General features: G+C 36.2%; 1 protein-coding gene across 4 annotated transcripts in view; it reads right to left on the reverse strand.

The window, feature by feature from the left end:
• Positions 1 to 12,487: 12,487 nt before the first annotated feature.
• tbc1d1 (TBC1 (tre-2/USP6, BUB2, cdc16) domain family, member 1) overlaps positions 12,488 to 25,826 on the reverse strand; it is a 72,773-nt gene continuing 59,434 nt past the window's right edge. For all 4 annotated transcript variants that reach the window (XM_073814400.1, XM_073814401.1, XM_073814402.1 and 1 more), the window contains 5 exons: positions 24,024 to 24,268; positions 23,089 to 23,248; positions 17,301 to 17,470; positions 14,453 to 14,629; positions 12,488 to 13,952 (listed from right to left, as the gene is read on the reverse strand). In XM_073814400.1, coding sequence (XP_073670501.1) covers positions 13,743 to 13,952; positions 14,453 to 14,629; positions 17,301 to 17,470; positions 23,089 to 23,248; positions 24,024 to 24,268 — 962 coding nt within the window. In that variant the 3' untranslated portion in view covers positions 12,488 to 13,742. The remainder of the gene's footprint in view (positions 13,953 to 14,452; positions 14,630 to 17,300; positions 17,471 to 23,088; positions 23,249 to 24,023; positions 24,269 to 25,826) is intronic.

The following is a 25,826-nucleotide window of genomic DNA, read 5'->3' on the forward strand; positions in this document are numbered from 1 at the left end:
TACGTGGAACTTGGAGAATAGGCTTTATGCCCAGCTGCACTACTTCCTGAACTTCAGCCAGCTCCTTGTTTCCTGTCTTCCATTATTGGACAAACTGATTAATCCAGGTGTGCCTGATCTTAGTAGTCACAACAACAATAATCAGACACACATGGATTAATCAGTTTGTCAATAATGGCAGACAGGAAACAAGGAGCTGGCTGAAGTTCAGGAAGTAGTGCAGCTGGGCATAAAGCAGATTGTCAGGTTTCATCGCAGGCAGTGACGTCACCGGCTCAACACAGTCTCACACCCATGGCGTCAATATTTGACGACACTTGACCATGCGTCAATATGTTGACGCGGAGGGTATACCTTTCGCGTCACTTTTTGACGAACTGGGGACTTCAATACTATTAGGTACGCGAAATTAAACAGTTGTCGCCTGACATTGGGGTTAGGGATAATAGTTGTTTAAAAATCCGACGACATATCTGTTTTAAGCCATACTGTTGTATCTTTTTTTATGTCTACAGAACCTCTGCCAACTGCTTTAATCGAGCGGAGACTTTTATCCATTTTACTTTGTGCTTCCGCGTGTGACGTTAATCTTTCACAGGCGGAGACATGCGCACATCAAGAAAACGGCAAGAAAGCCGGTTATAAGGTGTTTGCATGACACACGAAATCGGGGTAATCAGCAAAAAACTGTGCCGATCGATTTTTGCTTATGGGCTTTCCCCGATAAAAGAAAATTGTTTTACACGTTTACAATACCCCACGTGTTATCAGTTTATTAAGCATAATCGGCATAAGACTGTGGATGTAAACACACTTATTTGAGAGAAATAAGCCTTTTTTATACATAGAAATAGTCTTAGTTCTTTGAATTAGGGGCAAAAATGGGGGCAAAAACAAAAGTGTTGCATTTATATTCTTTACTACAGAAGAGGATTAGGGCCACTGGTGAAAAAAATATTTGAATTCTGACTTTATTCTCAGAAATCTGACTTTAATCTCAGAATTCTGACTTTAATCTCAGATTTATGACTTTAATCTCAGAATTCTGACTTTAATCTCAGAATTCTGACTTTAATCTCAGAATTCTGACTTTAATCTCAGATTTATGACTTTAATCTCAGAATTCTGACTTTATTCTCAGAATTCTGACTTTATTCTCAGAATTCTGATTTTATTCTCAGAATTCTGACTTTAATCTCAGAATTCTGACTTTAATCTCAGAATTCTGAGATTAAAGTCAGAATTCAAATATTTTTTTCACCAGTGACCCTTAATCCTCTTCCGTACTTTTCAGTGTATATACTATTAATAAAAGATCACTGCTTTAAGCGTCAATGCCACGTATAAAGAAATCCGAGCCAAACTCTTGGTTCAAGGATTTGAAAAGATTTTCAAGTAATTCTACATTCCGAGACGCACTTCTCCCTATTTCCTTAGAAAGTTTAAAAATATTTACGTAGTATTTGATTGACTTACATAGAGTTTCTGTCAGACAAGATTACAGTTTCAATTTCACTCTTACTGAGTCACACTCCAGTTTATCAGGCTCAACACAAAGCATAACTACAGCAAACATTTTCATTTCATTTCAAATTTTCATTTATTTATATTTGTTATAAATAAATTAATATATGCTTGCGTGCCACAATTGTTTTAAAGGTGTTTATCTGTATATGTATAAAAAGCAAGCTTTAAATGCTAGTCAGTGGAAAAAATTGTAATAAAAGCAATTAAATGAAAATCTGAGGATCGCAATTTACCTAAAACTTAGCACAGTAGATACTATGGGCACTTGCACACAGGACAATTTTTAGGGTAAGTTTAGGGTAAAAATCGAAAAAAAAAAATGTGTATTTTTGAAGCATTTTGCATACAAACAAAATAATTATCAAAATGATCCCTTTTCACATGGATGCATTAAAAACAACAAAAAAGCTGAATTTTCCAGGCCAGACCTGGAGCACGTTCAAGCTCACACCGGTGTGCAACTTTTTGCTACGGTTTCCGGGTTGAACGACATGTTTCCTGGAAATGGTGTGCAATGGCGTGCAACAGGTTTTAGATGCGTTTTCTCTTGTTTGGTGGGTGTGTCAGAAATGTCGGCCCAATCAGCGGCAAGATGTATAAAACCACACGTAGTAAAGAGACTCGCTCAATGGGTTCAAGTTGGGATGTTTTTTTTTCGTTCTGGACGGCAAGGTCAGTGACTGTAACATTGAGGGATATTTTACAGTATTAAACACACATTTGTAACGATTTCATCAGGCTTCAGAAACATTTAAAAAAGAACACAAAGAACGGCCTCTCAGCTACCGTAGTTGCAACTCTGCATCACCGTTTCTGTTTAATAAACGTTATGCAACGTTTTATCGGGGCTGAACCATAGACTGTAAAAAAGATCGACGACGCGACGTCGCCTTCCTCCATTGTAATGAATTGAAGCCAAAAATGTCCGTCCACGGTCGCCGCCATGTTACGTAAAAACGTCAGTTTGGAGCCAGGGCATGCGCAGAAGGAATCGTCCTTGGAGCCAGAGGCGGGGCCGCGGTATCAAACTTCCGCCCAAACGCTCGCTCGACCAATTAAACCATGCCAATCTTAACGACACGCACCGTTTCAAATAACTAGCTAAAATGAAAGTTATCACAAAAATGAACACTTGAACATATATCAGTGTGATAACAACTACTTAAAAGGACTAAAACTATCTTTCGGAAACTTTTATTGGAAGTGTAAATAATTTTTTATTTAGAGCAGAGTCCCATTTGTTTGAATGGAGAGGGCGGAGTTATGACTTGTACTGCAGCCAGCCACCAGGGGGCGATCAAAGAGCCAGAGGCTTCACTTTTCAAGACTTATGAACGTAGAACGCAGCCCAGTAGTTGGCTTTGTCACATGATGCTTAAACATGTAATATGCGTGAAAAAAATTGTCTTTGTAGTTTACACAAAATCGTTTTTAAAATTTGCACTCTTTTTCAAAAAGGTGTGCATTTTCAGGTTTGCAAAATGAAGTTATCGTATAAATAAACATAATGCATTTATGCGGCTTTCACACAGCCTGTTGTGTGTGCTGCACTCGCCGCTGGATTCAGTGCAGCCAAGCGATTTGCGCTATGCTGGCCAGACCAAAATAGGCGGACTTTTCAAAACTTTCAGCATGATTACTATAAATTACTACATTATTTTTATTTGGGTTAAGTAGTGGAGGAGGAATACAGACGCTGCTGTTGCCCATTTCCATTTCACGCAACTTAACGTAACCGCCTAACTACAACAAGCTACCTGACTTAAAACATGCCTGCCATGCCAACTTGAATTGTTACGTGTTTCCATGACAAATCTTTTCTTCCAACGTCTCTATGGGGCTGTTTACACTTGGTATTAAGATCTGTTTTCATCGATCGGATCACAAGTGGACGAGAGAGACACATTACATTTACACCTGGTATTTAAATCTGTCTCTTTTGTTCACTTTCGACCGCTTACTTCCTGAATACTGTGAGGGGACGGTCCGTGAGACGGTGGGCGAGTCTCTCTGCTCTCTGCGAGCCAGAGTAATTATGAGTTCATATGGACGCAAACTAATGTTATGTCGGAGTCCGCTGCTTGTTTAGCAAGTATACATGCTGCACAGTGTTTTGTACGTTTATATGTTGGAGCTTTCTCTGAATTTTCAGCGCAATTGATGAAATAGGACCGCGCAACTTTAACACGCTTTCAAAACGAAACTACGGAGAACACCCGCAGTAGTTTTATCAATGAAAGGCTAAAAATAGCGCTGTTCACCGTATGTTCACACCAGAAGTCAAAAAAAGACGTAAAACTTGTGTTTAATACCTCAGATGAGATAAATGGGCGGAGAGAAGGCGGTCACGTGTGGCTGTTCGAACACATTCAACCACATTTGCGTTCCGCAACTCCAAAGCGATCCGATCGAAAGTGGTTTCGACTACCTCTGGATGTGGTTGAAAGTGGTCGAAAGTGGACGCGTGCAAAATGTTTTGAACACCGTTTACACCTGGCATTAACGTCGTCCACTTGTGATCCGATCAACGAAAATGCATGTTAATGCCAAGTGTAAACAGCCTCTATAGATTTCAACACACACTGTACAAGCTTTCGTCCATTTTGCTTTTTGCGCCTGTTTGGATGGCCCGTTTCTATAGGCCGCGTGGGTAATCGTCACAGAGCTAATTCAACTTTATCTTATGAGTTACAGCAAAGATAAAAAATCCAAGTTGAAATGACTTGTAAATCCAAGTTTATTAAACTTAAAAATGTAAGTGCAAAATAAATTGGTTTTGAATGTTTTTGGTGTGGGCATATACATCGATGTCTTGATTACAGAGGTTTTAAATTTATAAATCTGTATCGACCTGGAAAATGGGGCATGTTGTCACAGTTTAAGTAAGCCTTCAGATCAAGCTACTGAGAAACACCCCTTGATAAATTCTCATTTCACACCTTCCCTGGTCCCTGCTATATAGTATACAATGAAATCTATAGCTAGCATACTCAATGCATTTTTAAACTTTAAATGGGACAGCTGCTTATGTGTAACAATGCTCAGCCGGTTATCAAGATCAAAACAAAATGCAAAGCAACGTCCTTTGACATAAATGACTGTATGCAAAGGAATCAAAAGAAACTAGATTAACAATACTAGCTTTGGCCACACCTTAGATATTTGCATATAACAGGTGGGGTTACTGATAATATACTGTATGAAATAGGATCATTTAGGCCAGCAGGCTGAAACAATATGCGCCAGATATAAACACATACCATACAACTCCCATTCTAAAAAAATGTCTCTGCTCATTTTACATTTAAATCATGCTTTTGCCTTGTGACAATATGACTTTACCGACACACAAAAGGCTGACCAAACAAAAAGGATGATTGACCCATATGTGCCAAGAGAAAAATACGGGTGTTTAAAGCAATATGTATATGCATGGTGTGAAATATTTGCATGTGCATTGAATAAGGCCTTTTGCCAGCAGCCTTTTGTACTGTATAAATGTACTTAGAACAGAGAAGAAAATGTGCTGTGAGACTCAGAGAATAGACAAAAAAAATTAGTATAGGGCGGAATGGGCTAACAAATGGGTCAGTTGCCACATTTTGGGTGTGACCTTCATGTTACAAACGACCCAATGTTTCTGAATACAGGGCTTTCTTAGGACAGGCTGACATAAGACCAGGGAGGTTTGGGTGTGTCTCTAGAAGCAAAGCTGTAGTGTATTAGCTTGTGTGTGTGTGTGTGTGTGTGTGTGTGTGTGTGTGTGTGTGTGTGTGTGTGTGTGTGTGTTCAGATGCTCTCCTGGGTTCCATTTGTTTTCTCTGCACTTGGGAGACTATCAAGGCAGGGCAGACTTTTTCCTGACCATCCTATACAAATGATGTATTAAGCAGTGTAAACTGAATAAAGTGTAAAAATGTTATAAATAGTTTATTTCCTTATTAAAAATGTATTTAAAACATAACACATTCAGTATAAGGTAAGAAACTCAACCTTATTTTGTTCCACTCAGAAATGGTATTGTTAAAGATAATACATTTTTATTAATCATGATTTCTTAATTTCTTTGGGTTTATTATAAGCAGCCAGTTATATAAAACACGTAGGCTACTGTAGTAGGATTTGTATAAGTTATTTTGATTAGTTAAAATTAAATTCATAAATTACATGTTCTGTAATAATTTTACATTTATAGCAAAATATCATTGCAAAACCATTTTGGTATGAATCAACATTTGCATACGGGAGATAAAATCATTTAATGCGAACAGTTTAGCATGTAGGCTTAAAAAAATCTATGATTTTATGATATTATCCTACACTACACAGGGAATAATATCGATTTTTTTCCAAAAAAGACAGATTCTAGCACTTTCAATGACCTGTATCTATCTATGTATACTTTTTAAAACTTTCCAGGGCCTTGAACCCCCCCCCACCCGAGATTCACAAACTTTTTTTTCATAAAAACTGCTTTACACAATAAAAATATATTGAGTTAGTCCAACTCACTTTAAAGTAAATGCCAATACTCAATTAGTTGCCTCAACTCAATTTAGTGTAGTCTGAATAACTCGATTTAGCGTAGTTTGAATAACTCAATGTAGTGTAGTCTGAATAACTTTTGATATTATCATTATTAACTTTTTAAATATTTGATATAAAACGTTTTTATATCATACTAATTAGCATAAGCACATGTTAGCATGCTAATAATAATAATAACATATGATACTTTGGATGAGCATGTGAGAAGAGACTGATCTCCAAACAGGCATTAACACAGTTAGTGCTCATTGAGAGAAATACGTCACATCCACAACCTAACCACAAGCGCCACTCTTCTGCACTAACCAAACAATTTGAAAAAATATAACACAAACGCTTCTAAATCAATAAGATAAACGAACATTAAACACTATTAAGTCTTTCTCTTTAAAAATGCATAAAATAACACTTAATTTTAAAAAAATACTCTCCGAAAGCGGTTGCAAACCAATTGTGTTAATACAATTAAAAAGAAATCAATAAATTATAGGACATATTCATTTTGTGTTAGACTAATTAAATATATATATATATATATATATATATATATATATATATATATATATATATATATATATATATATATATATATATATATATATATATATATATATATATATACTTATTGCTCTTAATGAGGTATTTCAAATTAATTGAACACAATTTTAATGTGTTATTTGGGCTTGAATCATTTTTATGAGTGATTGCCAACATTTTCTTTCTGTAGACACATAAAACTTAAAAGAAATAAAAGAAAAAGAAATTTCATAAGATTAACCTTCCCTTTAAACCATTGAATTACTAATTTACTAATAATTTATTTTCATAACGTGTTGTTGAGAACTGTCTGGAACTAAGATTTTGCCCTCTTGCTTGTAGGGGCACCCATTTTGGGGGCATTTCCTCTTCTGCAAAGGGCAACATAATCCCTTCAAGTATTCGGATGTATTCAAACTGATTAATGTTTCCTCGTACACAACAAATAGGCCCAACATGGTAGTGGGATAAACATCCCAATACCATGATTTTTGCATCACGTTTATCCGTCTCTATAGTGTAATGTGGCTTTAATTCAGCACCTGGGGATCGCCTTAGGCCGGTGACACACTGGATGCGTGGCGTAAGCGTCTCAGCTGCGTGGCGTGTCCGTTTTTAATTCGGCTTCCATGTTAACAGGTTAGAGCTTGCAGACTGCCTGCATGAGACGCGCGTCTCAGGCGCGGCTCGAGCCGCGCGGAAAACGCGTGCTTGCTAGAAATAGAACCGACGCCTATTTTTCACGCCACACGCAAGCGTCTTGGAAGCGTTTCCAGCCAAAATATATGTCACCTATAGCAACAGCAGCGCGTCAGCGCCGAGTCAGGCATGCTTCTGGTATGTACAGACACAGAAAACGCGACGCAGCCGCCACGCAACTGACACGCAACAGATACGCCACGCATCCAGTGTGTCACCGGCCTTAGGTTCTGTCAATAACCACTAGACTCCAAAATAACAATTTAACTCTCATCAGTCTACAAAATGTTACGCCTGTTATCTTTGGGCTAGTTGATGTGATTCTGCTCATGCCTTTAATCAACAATGCTGCTTTACGGGGACTTTTTGCAAACAGTTTAGCTTCAATCAGATGTCTTCTGACTGTCACACTACAAACGGATGATTTTAGATCATCTTTGATCTTTCTAGAGGTGATGAAAGGGTGAATCTTTGCCATCTTGACAATTTGTTTTAACCGTAGTTGGTTGTTTTCTTCCATGTGTTTAAGGTTTTATTTGCCATTTTTAAAACATTTGAGATTATTTTAGCTGAGCAGCCTGAACTTTGAAGCATTTCTTTATACGTTTTCCTGTCTCAAATCAACTTTTTAATCAAATTGCGTTTTTTCCGAGCAATGTTTGGAATGGGCAATTTTACCTAAAAATTCAGCAGCACATATATTTTATAACAATGGGCGAAACATCTGAGGGGCTAAATAAGTGTTCGGAGTATCATGTGTGTTGCTTGTGCTTTCCAACTATGTGTTTGTTGCGTCATGTAAACCATGTGCATCACGTGTTTTGTCAAAATAAGTGCCTGCTGCACACGCGTCAAAACCGTTTATGATAAAAGAGACGCTCACGTTCACAAAATACACGCAAGACACTCCCTTAACACTAAACTCTGATTACGGATGAGATTATGCGAGTATCTGGCAAACGCGAGCGTCTCTTTTATCATAAACCCTTTAGACGCGTCTACAGCAGGCACTTAATTTGACAAAACATGTGATGCACATTGGTTCACTCGACACGCAGAACACATATTTTGAAATAAGGAACCACACACATGACGGGCTACATACATGTTGTGATGAACTTCGTATCGAAGATCGCCCTCAAAAAAAGAAGTCACCGGCCGCACTGTTGCTTCCCCTCTTTCTTAATAAAGGACAAAATGGACCTGTTTTTTTACAGAATTAACTAATTTTGTAATAAAATTTCACACTTCTATTATTTTGATCATGCCACTTAATAATTAAGTCTATAACTCGAAAACATGTATGGATATCATAACCAATGGGTCTATTGTTTTTCTATTAAACTACTACATTTGTAAGTAAATAATTTCCAATGCAGGAATATTTCTACTAATAATACAAGTGGTTTATCAGGTTATTTGAAAAATTTGTAGCACTTTTTTTAACATAACTGTATACTGGATAAGCATTCTTGTTCTCTCTGGCCTTTGTGGCCATTCAGTAAACCTTCCCAGCACTTCATTACTCTTCATATAATTATCAGTATAAAATTCAGAGCAATGAATTTATATTACTGTAGCAATTAGCAATGCAAAGGTGCCATTTTCAATCCCCAATGCTATACATACTGAATGCACTTTAATTTGTTTTGGTCAAAAATTTCTGCAAAAAGGGTTGCCAGATCCCTGTTGCAAAGTTACTAAGTAAAACTGAAGTGGGCTATTAAAATAAAGTATTAATGTTAAACCTTTGTAAGACGCACAAACACTGTGCTGATGGTCCATTGTGTCCTAAACTGGTTACAACAGTGTGGCAAAAGTTTGCAGGCGGGGCAAAACCACAAGCTGGCAAGCAAGCAAAACAAAAGATTGATCAACAAGTGCATAAAAGTGTTAATAAAAGGCCAAATAGCAAAAGACGATGACAAGCAATGAGAACAATTAAACAACGGCTTTGCTAACAACTGCTAAATACTGCTTTTGTGAAGAGATAGAGGAGTATTTAACTATTACACAAAACAAGCAAGAAAGATTTACGTGAAATCAAAGACGGGTGAGAAGGAGTGAGTAGGAGGATATGTGTGTATTTGTTCTGAAAGTATTGTTGATGGTACAACTGAGCCAAACTGGCATGGAGATGGAAAACTCCCAGTATTTAAACAAGGAAACTCACTTACACTGAGTTCTTATGAGAATGACAACAACAGCGTTTATATTAAAGCAGCCTTTTTTAAGAGATGACATGATTTTATGTCAATAAATTAAAAATACATTTCGAAACTTGCAGCAGCGCACCTGTATAAACCTAACATAAATTACATATCATAAATCTGTCACCTTATAAAACCATGCAGAGTGCAATAAAATTGGCCAGCTATAAGCAAGCAAGCTTTAAGTCGATATATCAAACCTACACCTGTTGCACACCTATTGTGTTTGCAAATGTGAATGTTTTGTGCTATTGCATGTAAAGTACTGCTTTTTCAGGGCTCAAGTTCAAACACACAATGTTTGCTTGTGGCTTCAGAAATGCCTGATGAGCACAGATGAATGATGTTGAACGAATGCTCGGTTATGCAATCTACGTACACCCGCATTACATTATGCATTTATTCAATGCTTTTCTATAAAAACATTCATTTTCCACTACATATCTATAAATAAAGGTGCTGAAAAGGTTCACAGCGATGCCATATAAGAACCATGTTTGGTTCCTCAAATAACTATTTTGTTTAAAAGAAACCATTTTTTTCTTACCTCTGAACTTTTTTCGCCACAAAGAACCTTTAGTGAAACAGAAAGGATGTTACAGGTTGTTTATGAAACTATTTAGCCAAAAATTATTCTTCTATGGCATCACAAAGCACCTTTATTTTTAAAAGTGTATAAAAATGTACATAACATTTATGGGTGATTCTCGCGAAATTAGACTTATAAGGTGTCATGAAACATTTTGATAAAAAAGTAAATGCAAATTAAGAGTATCAAAATAAGAAGCACACAGTTACAAACATATCTTCATGTACTATTTTGCACATGATTTCAAATGACATCATACAAACCAATTTTGATGTTTTTCCCACATTTAAGGGGAACATTTTCATTACCGCAATGTGTCTATGACTGGATTTGGGTTCTTTGACATGGAAATATTTATAATAATAAAAAAAAGCTTCAGTGCGTGTTATACTATAAACATTTACAGTAAAGAAACATGTGGTATTTGGTGATCATTGGTAAATGTAGAGACAATAATAATGAATATAAATGTGTCCAAGACCAATTTTCTCATCCTCCACAACAATTTTCAATCATTGTTTAAGCCCTCAAGGAACTAACATTTAAAAGAAATTGTTGGAAGGGACATAATTGACTGTGACACACAAGATGGCTACCAGGTAAGCAGTTCTTATTTTTTCTCTCCAGATAAAAGTTGAAATTTTGTTTGTCATAGTACCTAAACAACTTTTAGTTATCATTACCGAAACATGAGTTTGTAAATGCATATATTTAATGGAATATCATGTTGCGGTAATGATGATTTTTGATCATGATAATCTTAAAAATTTAATGATTTCTATAGGAAATATTTTTTAAATGCTCTAAAAATAATGGCTATAGTAAGTTCAGATCTAAATCTCATATTTGCAAAAAAAATATTTCAATGGCTTTTTAGAAAATCTAATGCTGGACATTTTCTAAATCTGGATTTCGTGAGAATCACCATTATGCACTTTTCCAGAAGCGATTTGCATATATACTGTATAGTATTGTGCCAAAGTCTTAGACCACCACCACCAGACTTCTTGTTTTAGAAGCTTTAATGTCCATCCATATTTATTTTTCAATCTTTTTTATTAAGATACAAACAAAAAAACAGGAAATATGGAAAAAAATCAGGCATCATCTGTGTTTAGTGTAACCTTTCTTTGCACTAAACACATCTTGAGCGATTTTAAGCAAAATTAAGTAAAAAAGACTAATTAGGATTTAATTTTATTTAGGTTTAAGAGATCCTGTTTCCTGCTATTGCTCAAGTGGAAGGTGATTTTACCCTAAATATTTCCTATTTCCTATTCCTATTTCCTGTATTTCCTGGATGTATGCTATTAAAGAGACTGAGAAACAATTATATATGATCACTATAACATTGCAAAAACAACAAATCTAATTCTGGCATGGTGGCCTAAGACTTTTGCACAGTACTGTATATTTTATCAGCATTACTGCATAATAAAAGGATAGTTCACCCAAAAATTAAAATGATGTCATCATTTGCTCACTCTCTTGTTGTTACAAACTGGTGTAAATTTCTTTATTTGGCTGAATGCACAGGAAGATATTTTGAGCAATGTTTGTAACCAGGCCATCTTTGAGCACCATTGACATCCATAGTATTTTTCTTTCCTACTATGAAAGTCAGTGGTGCTCCCGTTCCCGCTTGATTACCAATATCTTCCCTTCTGTTGAGCCGAACAAAAAAATGTATACAATTTATACATTGTAACAAAATTTTTAGGTGAACCATCCCCTTTAAAGTGTTTCCCAAATGGTTGACCTATGCAAAGTATATGCATGTATATAACATTTAAGTCATCAAATCTTATTGGACAAGAGGTGTTTCAAGATTTCTGATATAGGACAGCTCTGGGACGCTGTATGATTTTGTATCACTCCATCACAATACCCAATAAAACAAACCTACAAAGTTATTGATTTCACTTGTGAACTTGGTAAACTGTAGACCCAGTAAAGCACACATGATCAATCGCTCTGTCACAAGGTCAACACACAAGAAGGTTTTTGGGACACTACTTACTTGCTTTTAACTTTTTTAAATACCTCATTGAACATTTTTCAAAAGCAATACGAGTTTCTGCTTAAATGGCCTTGTACAAGAATTTAAAGTAAGGTCAACGAGGCAGGTATGTGGATTGTGGACATTTGTGACCTTGACTGACAAAAATGAATCACTTTTAAAAGCCAGTACTGCGCAAATGCTCAAACCCTCAGATTATCCAGCAAAAAAAAAAAATCAAACGCAATGTTGTTTATTTAAACACACAACAGTCGGATTCAAGAGAACTTCTTGAGTATTATCTCAATCTACAGAACCACAAACATAAAAACGAAAGGTCACACATACAGCGTATCGAGCAAATCGACGCAATTCACGTTCGTTTATAAAGTAGTTTAATGAAAACAGCGAGAATAACACTCTCAATAAAAATCGATAAAAATAAACCACTTCATCAACAACAATGTTTAAACACCGTCACAGAAAAACAAACAAGAATTCTCCAAAAGAGAAAAAGAGGTCAGGAGGGTAAGAAAGCATTGTCACGCACATGATGTAATAACATTCATTTTCTTTCCGTGTTCACACACACCTTTTATTTCTATCTGTCAAAACATTTCATGCTCGAACGGAGACGTGCGTTTAAAACGTGTCAGCGACTGACGTGGTCGAACGAATAAACTACACATATAAATATCCAATGCATGCCACGGAAAAAGAAAAGACGTAAATAAAAATCTTTGGTTCAATAGGTACCAAAACAAAAAAAATCCTGTTTAGCACAACAAACTGAACAGTTCTTATATATGCAGATTAATAAAAGTTTTGCATTATGAACACTTTTATGTGTAATATGTAAAATAAAAAAAATTATGGATTTCATGTTATTTTCATGTTATTAAATCAGCAGCATTTCAGACTCTAATGAAGTCTGAAAAAAATCTGTTTTTGAATATGCACTTTGGTTTCTGTTCTAACAGAAGATGTACAGGATTACAGTGTCGTTTTTTAATTCAAGTTTCTATTGCACTGGTAATGGAGCTATTGGCCACGTGGATTTCCACATACACACGCATACACGAAACTACACACACACAACAAGTACAGGGTGCAAACTTTGCGCTGCACAATTGGAGTGCAATCATCCGAGCCGCTCCACGGGCTGGTCAGTGCTAACTGGGGATCTGTCAATCTTATGTGTCATGAAAACAGACCAGTCAAGTCAAATCCACCTCAGAGAGGCTTTGTCGGGGTCATTGCCACTCCAAACTGATAGCAGGGAGTGAAAGAACGTGCACTTGTTAAAAAAAGTGACCTAAAAAAGTCACAAAAGCTCGAAGCACCGGAAATCTCAGCAATTTGATCATTGAATGTTGTTCTTATACAGGTACCCTGTATCAGTCCTCAGAAAGAAATTCTAAGGAAGGGACATCGGAGTTCACTGAAAGAGTCCTGAAAACTTCATCCTGTCCTCCACTAAAAAACAGTTTAGAGAGGAGAGGATTAGAGATTAACAGAGCTGATGCATCACATCAAAAGATGGAGTTTAGCCCTAGTGATGACATGTCATGGTTTATCAGTGCTGGACTTTATATATATATATATATATATATATCCATTTCTGGTATGGCTACTAGTTGGTGATTGCAGTAGTAAGGTCATCCAGGGTGGGGCAAGGGGCGTTTATTCCCAGGCTGCTTTGGAGAGCTCTTAGGTTGGATACAGTTTGGAGCAGCTCTGCCCGTTCCTGCTGTAGAGTTTTAACCTCCAATTGCAGCTCGGCCTCTCGGCTCACCAGGCCCTCCGCACGGGTCTCCAGACATCGGATCTTAGCATGGGCAACCTGAAAGGAATACATTTTATATTTACAGGTTAAGCAATTTGGCTGTGTCCAAAATCTCAGAAAGGCATTAAGGCACGTCTGAATCAAATGTTTAATTTACTTCCTGACTCCTGAGATACCTTCATCATCTTGTCCCAAGCGGGGAATGTGATTGGTCAAGCATGTTCAAGTTTGAAAAAATAAAATGGCAGCCTAAAAGGATCTGGAGCACTAATTTAGTGTAAACACGGTTATATTTTCACATTTAATATCTTTTGATTGCATTTATTACTTAGTGTTGTAGTCAAATATCAGCTGCCTTGGTTATCGGACGCAGCCACTTTTATCCAAAGCTAAACCTGTAATATGTGTTTTTTTTTCTGGGAATCAAACCCATGACCTTTACATTGCTAAGCAATGATCTACCAGCTGAGCTACAGGAACACAAAAAATCCTGACATACAAGCCAATAAAATTTTTATCGTTGTGATACATCAAATATTTCAGTTTGTAATATTCACCTGTAGTTCCTCTAAAAGGTCCAAGTTTTGCTGCCGGAGGCTTCCATTGGTCTTTTCCAGCTGGGCAACTCGCTGTGATTGGCTTAGAGTGGAGGGGCCATCCAGGAGCTCGTCCTGAAGAACGTGATATTCCACCTCATAGGCCTGCAGCTGCTTACTGATATCCATCTCAGACACCTACATGGACATGTTCAGAGGAGACGGGATGAGCTCTGGCAGGTCAAGGCACGTTTCTTTGTTTGTGTGCATGCCAACTTGTGTCATACGGTGAGGGAGGGTCCAAATAAGTCTAGTGATGCATGATCATCTCGAGACCCACACCCAAAAAGCAGACTGACAACAGATGCCTTTGGTGCGTAAATCTTTTATCTCGTTTTATGGCGTCGTAAATTCTCAAAAACTGGACGGTGCTCAAACACACACACAAATTGTACATATACATTTAAAGCCAAGTTTAAAAATTAAGGTTCATATAAATGCAAATAAAAAACAATGCATAACAATATATATATATTGTATATTATATATATATATAACCATAAATATATATATATATATATATATATATATATATATATATATATATATATATATATATATATAGCCAAGTTTAAAAATTAAGGTTTATAAATGCAAATAAAAAACAATGCATAACAATATATATATAAAAAATAGAATAATTCATGATAATATTTTAATCTGATTTAATTTATTGCATATTTGTATATATATAAATATATATTTGTGTCTGTATATATATATATATATATATATATATATATATATATATATATATTAGGGATGCACCGAATCCAGATTTTTTAGGTTCGGCCGAATCCCGAATCCACCGTTTAAGATTCGGCCGAATCCGAAACCGAATACCGAATCCTACTCGCATCCTTATTCCATTAACACAGTAAAACACATTAATGAATTATACAACGTCCACAGCATGTATTTTTCATTTTATTTAATTTTAACTGTACATAATGCCAGGATGACAAGTTGGAAAACTATTTTGACAATTACCATAAGCCTATGCATAATGAAAGCGATGCGTTGCGACACGCTCGTTTTTCCAATAAGCAAGCAGCTCCGCGCTGAAAACAATATTTAACTTTGAGTGAGAAGCTCCGCTCGTCAATGTCAGTTTTCACACGGCCGTCCAATTACAATGGAGGAGGGGCGGGACATTACCACAGCAACCAACCGGCTCACAGCTGAAGCATCACAGCTACCAAGCGCTCGGCTGAAAAACAGCTGGCATTTGGTGTCCTCAAGGCGTTTTCAGCCGTGTTTAAAAGTTTTGGTGTGTCCAGCCCCTAAAGCTCACCGAAAGAAAAAGCTCATCTCCACGTCAGCACCCGATGTGTGTAATCAACGGCCGCGTGACGTCGACCAGCGTAGCGCAAGCCTAGGATTCGGTTCGGTGGAAAAAAAATCTAGGATTCGGCCGAACCCGAACCCCGTCAAAAAGCCCAGTATTCGGCCGAATCCGAATCCGAATCCTGGATTCGGTGCATCCCTAATATATATATATATATATATATATATATACAAATATATTTATATTTATATTTATCTCAGTGTGTGTGTATATATATATATATATATATCCAGATTAAAATATTATCATGAATTATTCTATTTTTATATATATATTGTTATGCATTGTTTTTTATTTGCATTTATAAACCTTAATTTTTAAACTTGGCTATATATATATATATATATATATATATATATATATATATATATATATATATATATATATATATATATATATATATTTGTATATTTATGGTTAATTTATATTATATATAAATATTTAATATATAAATATATATTTTCCTTCAAATTAAACATGCATGTGTGCATATTTATATACATAATTATCATTCACAGTTCACACAAATATATGATGTAAATAAAAACATTTATTCTGCAATAGATTAATCGCGATTAATCGTTATGCAATCCTAGTTGATATGCAATCATAGCACACTTGTACTCCTTTTAATATCCATTTTGAAATGTCACAATTAAAAACTTAATAAAAATGAAAGCAAGACTTTTACAATAAGCTTGTAATTGTTGACATTATTAAGTGCATTAGCTAAAATGAACAAACAATGTGCAAAAAAGTTTTACAGCATTTATTAATCTTTGTTAATGTTAGTTAATAATGCCACTGGAATTTTCACATTAGTTTATTGTGCATTAATTAATATAATAAAAAAATGTATTGGTAAATATTGACAAAGAATAATAATTTCTGTAGAAGTATTGTTCATTGTTAGTTCATGTTAACTATTGCAATGCATTAACTAATGTTAACAAATACAACCTTCTTGTAAAATCTTTTCAAAATTAATATTTTTTATTTATTTATTTCCTATTATTGTTATTCGAGCAACATGTGACGTGCATGTAGGGAACGGCAAACCCCTGGGCCCCTTTTCATATCGGTCTTGTATGCAACAAGGTTTTATGCATTCAAAGTATAGGCACACCGAGCAACGCCCATATTTTACTAACTCCATCTATTATTTTTCTAGAGTTCACGATGAAACTAGCAATTACAGCATGCAAACCGCATATAAAGATGAAAAAGAGACACGCCCGAGTCCATACACAACTGTGGTCCTCGGCAGGCAAAGATGCGCTTACAGTACTATCACCACAGAAAAAACCCACAAATACTCTAAATCCACACCCAAACACACCACAGCCCTAACACTTACAGACAGAGCAAGTGAAAGTATGCATGTACTAGAAGTATGCATGTACTGTGTCTGTTGAAATGTTGATGGCATACATGCTTACGATAATATTACAATAATATTACCTGGTTGATGGTCTTTTCCATTTGCACAAGGCCGAGATTGGGTAATGTTGTTTTGATGAACTCAACAATAGACTCCAGATTTTCATGTTGAAGAATCAAAGGCTTGTGGCTACCAAGCAGACTCAGGGCCACTTTGAAGATAACCTCCGATCCCTGGAGAAACAGCATGTCTGGAAGATATAAATCAATAATGTTTGGTTTAATCCATTTAAAACACGTAATGGTGAATGTTATTTTTATATATGTTACCCTGGACCACAAAACCAAAATGATCAATTTTTATAAATTAAGATTTATACATCATCTAAAAACTTTCCATTGATGTATGGTTTGATTAGGGGTGGATGATCTGAATTCCTTTTATATCATGATATTTTGTAAAATCAATATCACAAAAAACTAAAAAACCTAAAAAAAGAAGATAAAAAACAAACAAAACTCAAGCTTCCTGCAGATAAACAGTGATGAAATAAGAATGAAAAAAATAATGTATGTATTATTAAATGTAGAAAAGTGATTTAGTCAAGATAAGTGACAGACAGGAGCAAAATTTGGTAAGACCAAAGTCTGGATCCAATATCCTGTTACACATGCGTTTTCTTTTTCAGCTGTTTACTTTCTCTTAAGACCTAAATGGTTGTGTTTATGAGGATACTTTGCAAGGACTTTTGATGCATATGTTTATTTAAGGTCAAAAAAGCGGTCACAAAAAATGATCACAAACTCAATAAGCAGCCGGCATGCTCCTCTCACAAAGAAACAATCAACTAATAGATAATCTGGAATCTGAGGGTGCCCAAAATTGTAATATTAGGAAAATCGCCAATAAAGTTTTCCAAATCAAAATAAAGATAAAATAAAAGTCTGATACTGTATACACTCACCTAAAGGATTATTAGGAACACCATATTAATACTGTGTTTGACCCCCTTTCACCTTCAGAACTGCCTTAATTCTACGTGGCATTGATTCAACAAGGTGCTGAAAGCATTCTTTAGACATGTTGGCCCATATTGATAGGATAGCATCTTGCAGTTGATGGAGATTTGTGGGATGCACATGCAGGTTACAAAGCTCCCGTTCCACCACATCCCAAAGATGCTCTATTGGGTTGAGATCTGGTGACTGTGGAGGCCATTTGAGTACAGTACACTCATTGTCATGTTCAAGAAACCAATTTGAAATTATTTGAGCTTTGTGACATGGTGCATTATCCTGCTGGAAGTAGGCATCAGAGGATGGGTACATGGTGGTCATAAAGGGATGGACATGGTCAGAAACAATGCTCAGGTAGGCCGTGGCATTTAAATAATGCCCAATTGGTACTAAGGGGCCTAAAGTGTGCCAAGAAAACATCCTCCACACAATGACACCACCACCACGGCCAGCCTGCACAGTGGTAACAAGGCATGATGCATCCAGGTTCTCAATCTGTTTACACCAAATTCTGACTCTACCATCTGAATGTCTCAACAGAAATCGAGACTCATCAGACCAGGCAACAATCTTTCAGTCTTCAACCGTCCAATTTTGGTGAGCTTGTGCAAATTTTAGCCTCTTTTTCCTATTTGTAGTGGAGATGAGTGGTACCCGGTGGGGTCTTCTGCTGTTGTAGCCCATCTGCCTCAAGGTTGTGCGTGTTGTGGCTTCAGAAATGCTTTGCTGCATACCTCGGTTGTAACAAGTGGTTATTTCAGTCAAAGTTGCTCTTCTATCAGCTTGAATCAGTCGGCCTATTCTCCTCTGACCTCTAGCATCAACAAGGCATTTTCGCCCACAGGACTGCCGCATACTGGATGTTTTCCCTTTTTACACCATTCTTTGTAAACCCTAGAAATGGTTGCATGTGAGAATTCCAGTAACTGAGCAGATTGTGAAATAGTCAGACCGTCCCGTCTGGCACCAACAACCATGCCACGCTCAAAATTGCTTAAATCACCTTTCTTTCCTTTTCTGACATTCAGTTTGGAGTTCAGGAGATTGTCTTGACCAAGACCACACCCCTAAATGCATTGAAGCAACTGCCATGTGATGATTGGTTGATTAGATAATTGCATTAATGAGAAATTGAACAGGTGTTCCTAATAATCCTTTAGGTGAGTGTATTTATGGTAGGAAATTTACAAATTATCTTCATGGAACATGGTCTTAACATAATATCCTAAATATATTAACCCATGCATTTTTTTGGCTATTGTTTCAAATATACCCGTGCTTAAGACCAGGTTTTGTGGTCCAGGGTCAAATATAATGGGTGAACCTTAAATTCCAGCATTGTCGGCATACACATTAACTTCACCTACAAATACATTCCTCTCGAAAAACTGTAAATGCACACTTTTCTCTTCAGACTTGAAAATGAATGTCAGTCAATGGCGTAATCTTAAAATGCAAAATGTTTGAAGATCAAGTGGCTTGACAAACATATCACTCAATCACTACTCTATATTTTCTGTTTACTCATGTTCTATTTAGATCTTACGCATTTGTCAAACTTTTAATCCAAACTGACCTACAGTAAATACATTTGATCAGTATGTGTGTTCCTGGGATCAAACCCATGACCCTTCCATTGCTAACCCTACAGGAACACTCATGATTTCTCACAGAAAGGGTTCATCAGGATATATCCAAGCTTAATCTGTTCAAAGGAAAAACTCCTAGAAAAAGCAAAGACTTTTGATAACACAATTCTTGCACCCAAATTCCTACCCAAACAGTGGGATAGAAACTGATAACCTTTTATAGGGGTTTGTTGAAGGTTGTTTATTCTATTGTTGTGTGCAAAGACTATAAAAGACTGTAAACAACATAAAGATGTATGTGTGTGGATTTCAAGTCAATGTGTGTAAAATGAGATGTGTGTAAAAGATGGCCCAACTGATTAACTTTCAACCTGACTCTGCAGTAACCTGAGTAATATGGGTAGTCATCCATTAGATACAAAAATAATGCTAAGAATAAATCATAAATATTGAATAATATTAAATAAATGAATTGGAATCTATTTATTACTTTTATTATTATCATCAGTTTATTGGAGTAAGTTTGTATGTGTGTGTGTGTGTGTGTGTGTGTGTGTGTGTGTGTGTGTGTGTGTGTGTGTGTGTGTGTGTGTGTGTGTGTGTGTGTGTAAAATGAGATGGATAAAGATGGTCAAACTGATAAGCACTGGAAAGAAGTACGTGCGTTTGCATTTGTGTCACAAGGTCAACAACATTTACACGTATAATCACACAACACACAGTGTCATGGGTCTGTGATTAAGCCAAACAAAGTAAGCGCCAGTCGTTAAGCATCACTGATTGTGATTATCACGCATAATTAACTTGAGTACAGCCCATCGGTGATAGACAGAGATGGAAAGATCCCTCGACTATCTTTCTCTAGAAAGAGGTGGAGACAGTATTACGCATTTTACAGTGATAACAGATATTTTGGGTTTATTGGCTAGTAGCTAAGATAGTCTGTGTGGTTGTTAATTGGCTCAAGTCTAAATACCCTATCTACTATTTATTATATTCTGATTACTGAACTTTATAAAATGACGGGTTGTTTCAACCCACGGTTGGGCAAAATAGAGAAAATCAAACACTAGCTTAAAACGATCTAGGAAATGTCTATGAGTTGAAACAACCCAGCGCTTCTTTAGAATGTAGATATACTGTAGCTTGGGTTATCGGCTGTTTTATCATCGGCCTGAGGAAAATCGTACATATGATCTGATACCTTAGAAAAATAACTGCACAATTTAACAAAATCCTAAATGTCTTAGTATTTTAGGTATCATTTTGATACATTTAGATGTAGAGTGATTGTCTCCTATAAGTTCACAAGATAGGACAGAGATTAAAACTATATTTATACTACCATGTAAAAAAAATCTACTTGAATTTACAATTCATTTCAACAATGTCGCAGTGCTGCTGCAAGTTTAAAGGAACACGCCCACATTTTGGGAATTTAGCTTATTCACCGTATATCCCCCAGAGTTAGAAAAGTTCATGCATACCTTTCTCATCCCCGCTAGCTTAGCTTAGCACAAAGACTGGAAGTGAATGGCTCCAGCTAGCAAACTGCTCCCAATAAGTGACAAAATAACGCCAACATTTTCCTATTTATGTGTTGTGATTTGTATAGTCACACCGTGTACAAATAACAAGGTCATATGGCACACAGCCATCTTTTAACAGTACACATACTGGGAACTAAATTCTTTGAAGACGAAGAACTGCTACTTGGGCGGAGTGATTTGCACAACTCTGACTGAACTCTCTGCTCCTCACCAGGGGGCTTCTTGGGTGCTGCCAGCAAATCACTCCGCCCAAGTAGCAGTGCTTCGCCTTCCGAGAATATAGTTCCCAGAATGTGTACTGTTAAAAGATGGCTGTGTGCCATATGACCTTGTTATTTGTACACGGTGTGACTATACAAATCACAACACATAAATAGGAAAATGTTGGCGTTATTTTGTCACTTATTGGGAGCAGTTTGCTAGCTGGAGCCATTCACTTCCAGTCTTAGTGCTAAGCTAAGCTAGCGGGGGCTGCGTCAGACAGAGTTACAGCAGGCACGGAGATGAGAAAGGTATGTATGGACTTATCTATCTCTGGGGGATACGGTGAATAAGCTTAATTCCCAAAATGTGGGCATGTTCCTTTAATCAAATTGGTTATGCAAGTCAATTGAATTGAAGTTTTGATAAAAAAAAAACAGTTGACATAACTTTGACAAACGTTTTAATTATTTAACTTAATTTGTTAAAATAAAACAAAAACTTTTAATATTGATATGAATTTTGCAGTTGCTATAAATTATAAAAATAAAGTTGAAATAGCTGAACTCCTCACTAAATTAATTGTTTAATTTAAAGTTTAAAAACACCTGTCCTATATGATAGTAAGAATCATCAAACAATCCCATATTTTATCGTTACTCTATTGTTACTGTATCTATTTTTATTGATTTTGTGTGTGTGTTTGTGTGTATTTCACCCTAATAAACTCTCAAAATGGCACAAATGATTGTTTATATAAATTTAAATTGCAAGACATGCAGACAGGGAGGGTTGGTGTACATGCAGCTGATCAATGACAAAAAAAGAGAACATGCCATTGTATACAGTACATGTGTGTGTTGTACACTATCATTCCCGACAACAAAAAAATGCCAAACATTCGAGCCATCTTCATAACACTTCTGAGGAAACTGAGAGTTGTCAGTCTGTCATTATCTACTGCCTGCTGATTTCTCCTGGCACCACCCAACGATTCGGCGTTGGCAAGCGTTCAACTATCCCCTGCTTTCGTTTTTAGCATTATAGGTGTGATTTGTGGATGAAGTGGCTACACGGTTAATCATCTGGGGTGGTAACCAAAGCCAAAGGTGGTTTAAAACCTCGAAGGAATGATTCCAAATCTGCTACCATTATGCCCTTGAGCCATGAAGTTAGGCCAAGTTGACTAAAAGGGAGTGTACCCGTTTTGCATAAAAGCATCTGCCAAGTAAATAAAAAAAAGTTGCATTGTGGTGATGAGTTATCTCAATAACACTCCGATTGTTTACAAGTTACCACAAACTTAATTGAAACATCTGCCACCAGCCAATAAAATGTAATCTCATTCACCTCTTTTGATTTCGCTACATTGCGCAAAATACTCGGATCATTGCTCAACAGTTAAACTTTGAAGATGCATTCCTCGAATCCATGTACTTGCCTTTGCTAGCTCCACGCCCTACAGTGTCTATAGTAAGCTTGTGTGCATGTGGGTTTGTGCATTTATTGTACCAAACACTCGGGCCACAAATCCCAGCGGGAAGTGTGAGGCGAAGGCGGTGAGAAACCAGGGGGCAGCATAGAGACTGGGGCCGATTTCGTGCTGCTCCAGATGAGAGTACAGCTCCCTGTGATAGTCATGCAATAGACGAGACAGCTGGTACATCTGAATCTGAAAGAACAAGGAAAAACAGAGATAACGCTTTCAAAAAGAGTGAAATTTTTATTTACAGTGTACAAAAAACCTCTCCGTCACACTTTCCAAACATGAATCATCTTATGAATCTTATGAATGCTTGCTGTAGCAATTTATTTATTTTAGGGACGCAAACTGTGTGTTACAGTAACTCATGGGCATCAACATCTCCTTAATCTAACTTTTTAAAGTGGGCACCATTTGCTCCAATCATTAACTTATATTGTTTGCATATTTTTTTAAGACATTATTGTTCTTAAAAGTATTTTTTTTTGCATTTCGCATCACTGCAACAATAACTTTATTATAGGGATGGGCACTCGATTGCTCGAGTACTCGAATGTGGCATGTTTGATCAATCACGAAAACGTTGATCATGTGGGTTTGTTTATTTATTTATGCGTGGTTATGGCGGCATTTGGATGTCTGGTTAGCATTACAAGCGCCTGTGGTAGTAAAGACTGAGTGCCCTGCCCCTTTGATTGCTCCGCCTCCAGTTAATCGAGTACTTGTTTTTCAGACCTATGGATTAATCGAAATGAAGAAAAAAAATGCCATAAATGCACATCCCTAATTACATATAACATAATATATAGACCCCATGTAGTGTAGATACAGCATTGCAAAAAGCTACATTTTTCAATTATAAATCCTATTGCTGAATTTAGAATAATATTTTTTACAAAACTCACTGCACCTTTATGTCATTACATGATGCATAATGTATCGGATCGTGCTGATGTTACTATACCTGCAGTATGATCATATCAGGCCTGTACTGTTTTCGCAGCCCCATGTCGTACATGAGGAACCGGAGCATGTGGAAAGCGTCTTCTTCGCTCATGTGGAGTAGCAACACACCAGCCACGAAACTCAAACCCTGGCAGTAGCCCACCTCTGGGTCCAACAGAGAATATGCCTTCAGTAGATTATAGAGGGACAACTGTCCAGCACCCAGCTGAGCACTGAAATATGGATGCGTGGGAAACGTACGTCCTAAGAAAAGAAAATAATAAATCATTTTTATTAATTTTTAAAATTTCATTTATTGTATTAAAGGGGACATTTCACAAGACTTTTTTTTTAAATATGAAATAAAACTTTGGTGTCCCCAGAATACATATGTGAAATTTTAGCTCAAAATACCATATAGACCATTTATTATAGCATACTAAAATTTACACTTTTTTGGGTATGTCCTCTTAAATGCAAATGAGTTAATCTCTGCACTAAATAGCAGTGCTGTGGATAGATAGTGTAGATTAAGCGGCAGCATTATCCCCTTCTGACATCACAGGGGGAGCCAAATTTCAATGACCTATTTTTTCACATGCATGCAGAGAATGATTTACCAAAACTAAGATACTGGGTTGATCTTTTTCTACATTTTCTAGGTAGATAAAAGCACCAAGGACCCAATAAAAGACATGGAGTCAAATTTTCATGATATGTCCCCTTTAACATACATACAGTGTAAAATGTGCCTTTAAAAGGTAAATAACAATAAATCTTCAAGATATTGTGTGACTTGAATTTAGCATAAATTGCTGCAACAGCTCCAAATGGGACAGTATAAACAGTAAATAACAACATAGATGTATAGATATGCCCACAAAATAAAAATAATAAACACAAAAAAACAAAAGGGTCCAAACTGAATCAGTTTTATTTTTTTAATTCAGTGCAACATGGGTACTCCATCTTTGTCTGGCTTTATCTTTTACTAAGTGTTCAGACTCATTTCAGTTTTATGGGTGTGCACAACTTTAGTAACTGGCAAAGAAATAAGTGACAGAGGGAACAAAGCGACAATTAGTCAAAGATTCAAAGTATTGCATCACTACCCAAAGGCAGTCGCTGGTTTATCACTAAACTACTGAACGTTCTTTGTGGTTATATATACAGTAATCTTAAAAAGTATTTGGACAGATTTTGAATCTCATGAATGCAATGCATCAAATATTAGAATAAGAATTAGTACTAAATTATTTCCGTCACATTATCAATGTTGCATTAAGTTTAACAATCAGAAAGTGTCCAAATATCATCTGATATAGATACTTATCTTAATATTTGATTTTTATTTTAATATCATATTTGGATATGTTCCTGTATAAAATCATTGTCTTTTGAAGTCCCCTGTAGTCAATAATTTAATTACTTAAAATTCATCTTTGGGCATCATAAACAGGTTAGACCATTCACACTGCACGTGTGAGCATCACAGAAGTAAAGCCGAGTCTATGCGGCATCCATACATTATATCTATATATTTACAGGGAAATACTCAGCAATGTTGTCGAATGATGAATGTGCACAAGATTTGTCTTAAAGCATATTCAAAACACCACATATACATATAAACAACAATAAAAACTTGATTTTAGGGGTTCTGCACTGTACTGCACTGTCCAATTCTGTCACTCATTTCACTGAACCAAGATTGTTGCTAATATCCAGAAAAATCATCTAAAATCATACAGTTATACTTTTAAACAACTTAGCATCTATGCATACAATAATATACAGTGTTGCAAACAAGGAATGTTCATGA

This window comes from Paramisgurnus dabryanus, chromosome 4 (genome assembly GCF_030506205.2).
Source record: "Paramisgurnus dabryanus chromosome 4, PD_genome_1.1, whole genome shotgun sequence".
Classification (NCBI taxonomy): Eukaryota; Metazoa; Chordata; class Actinopteri; order Cypriniformes; family Cobitidae; genus Paramisgurnus; species Paramisgurnus dabryanus.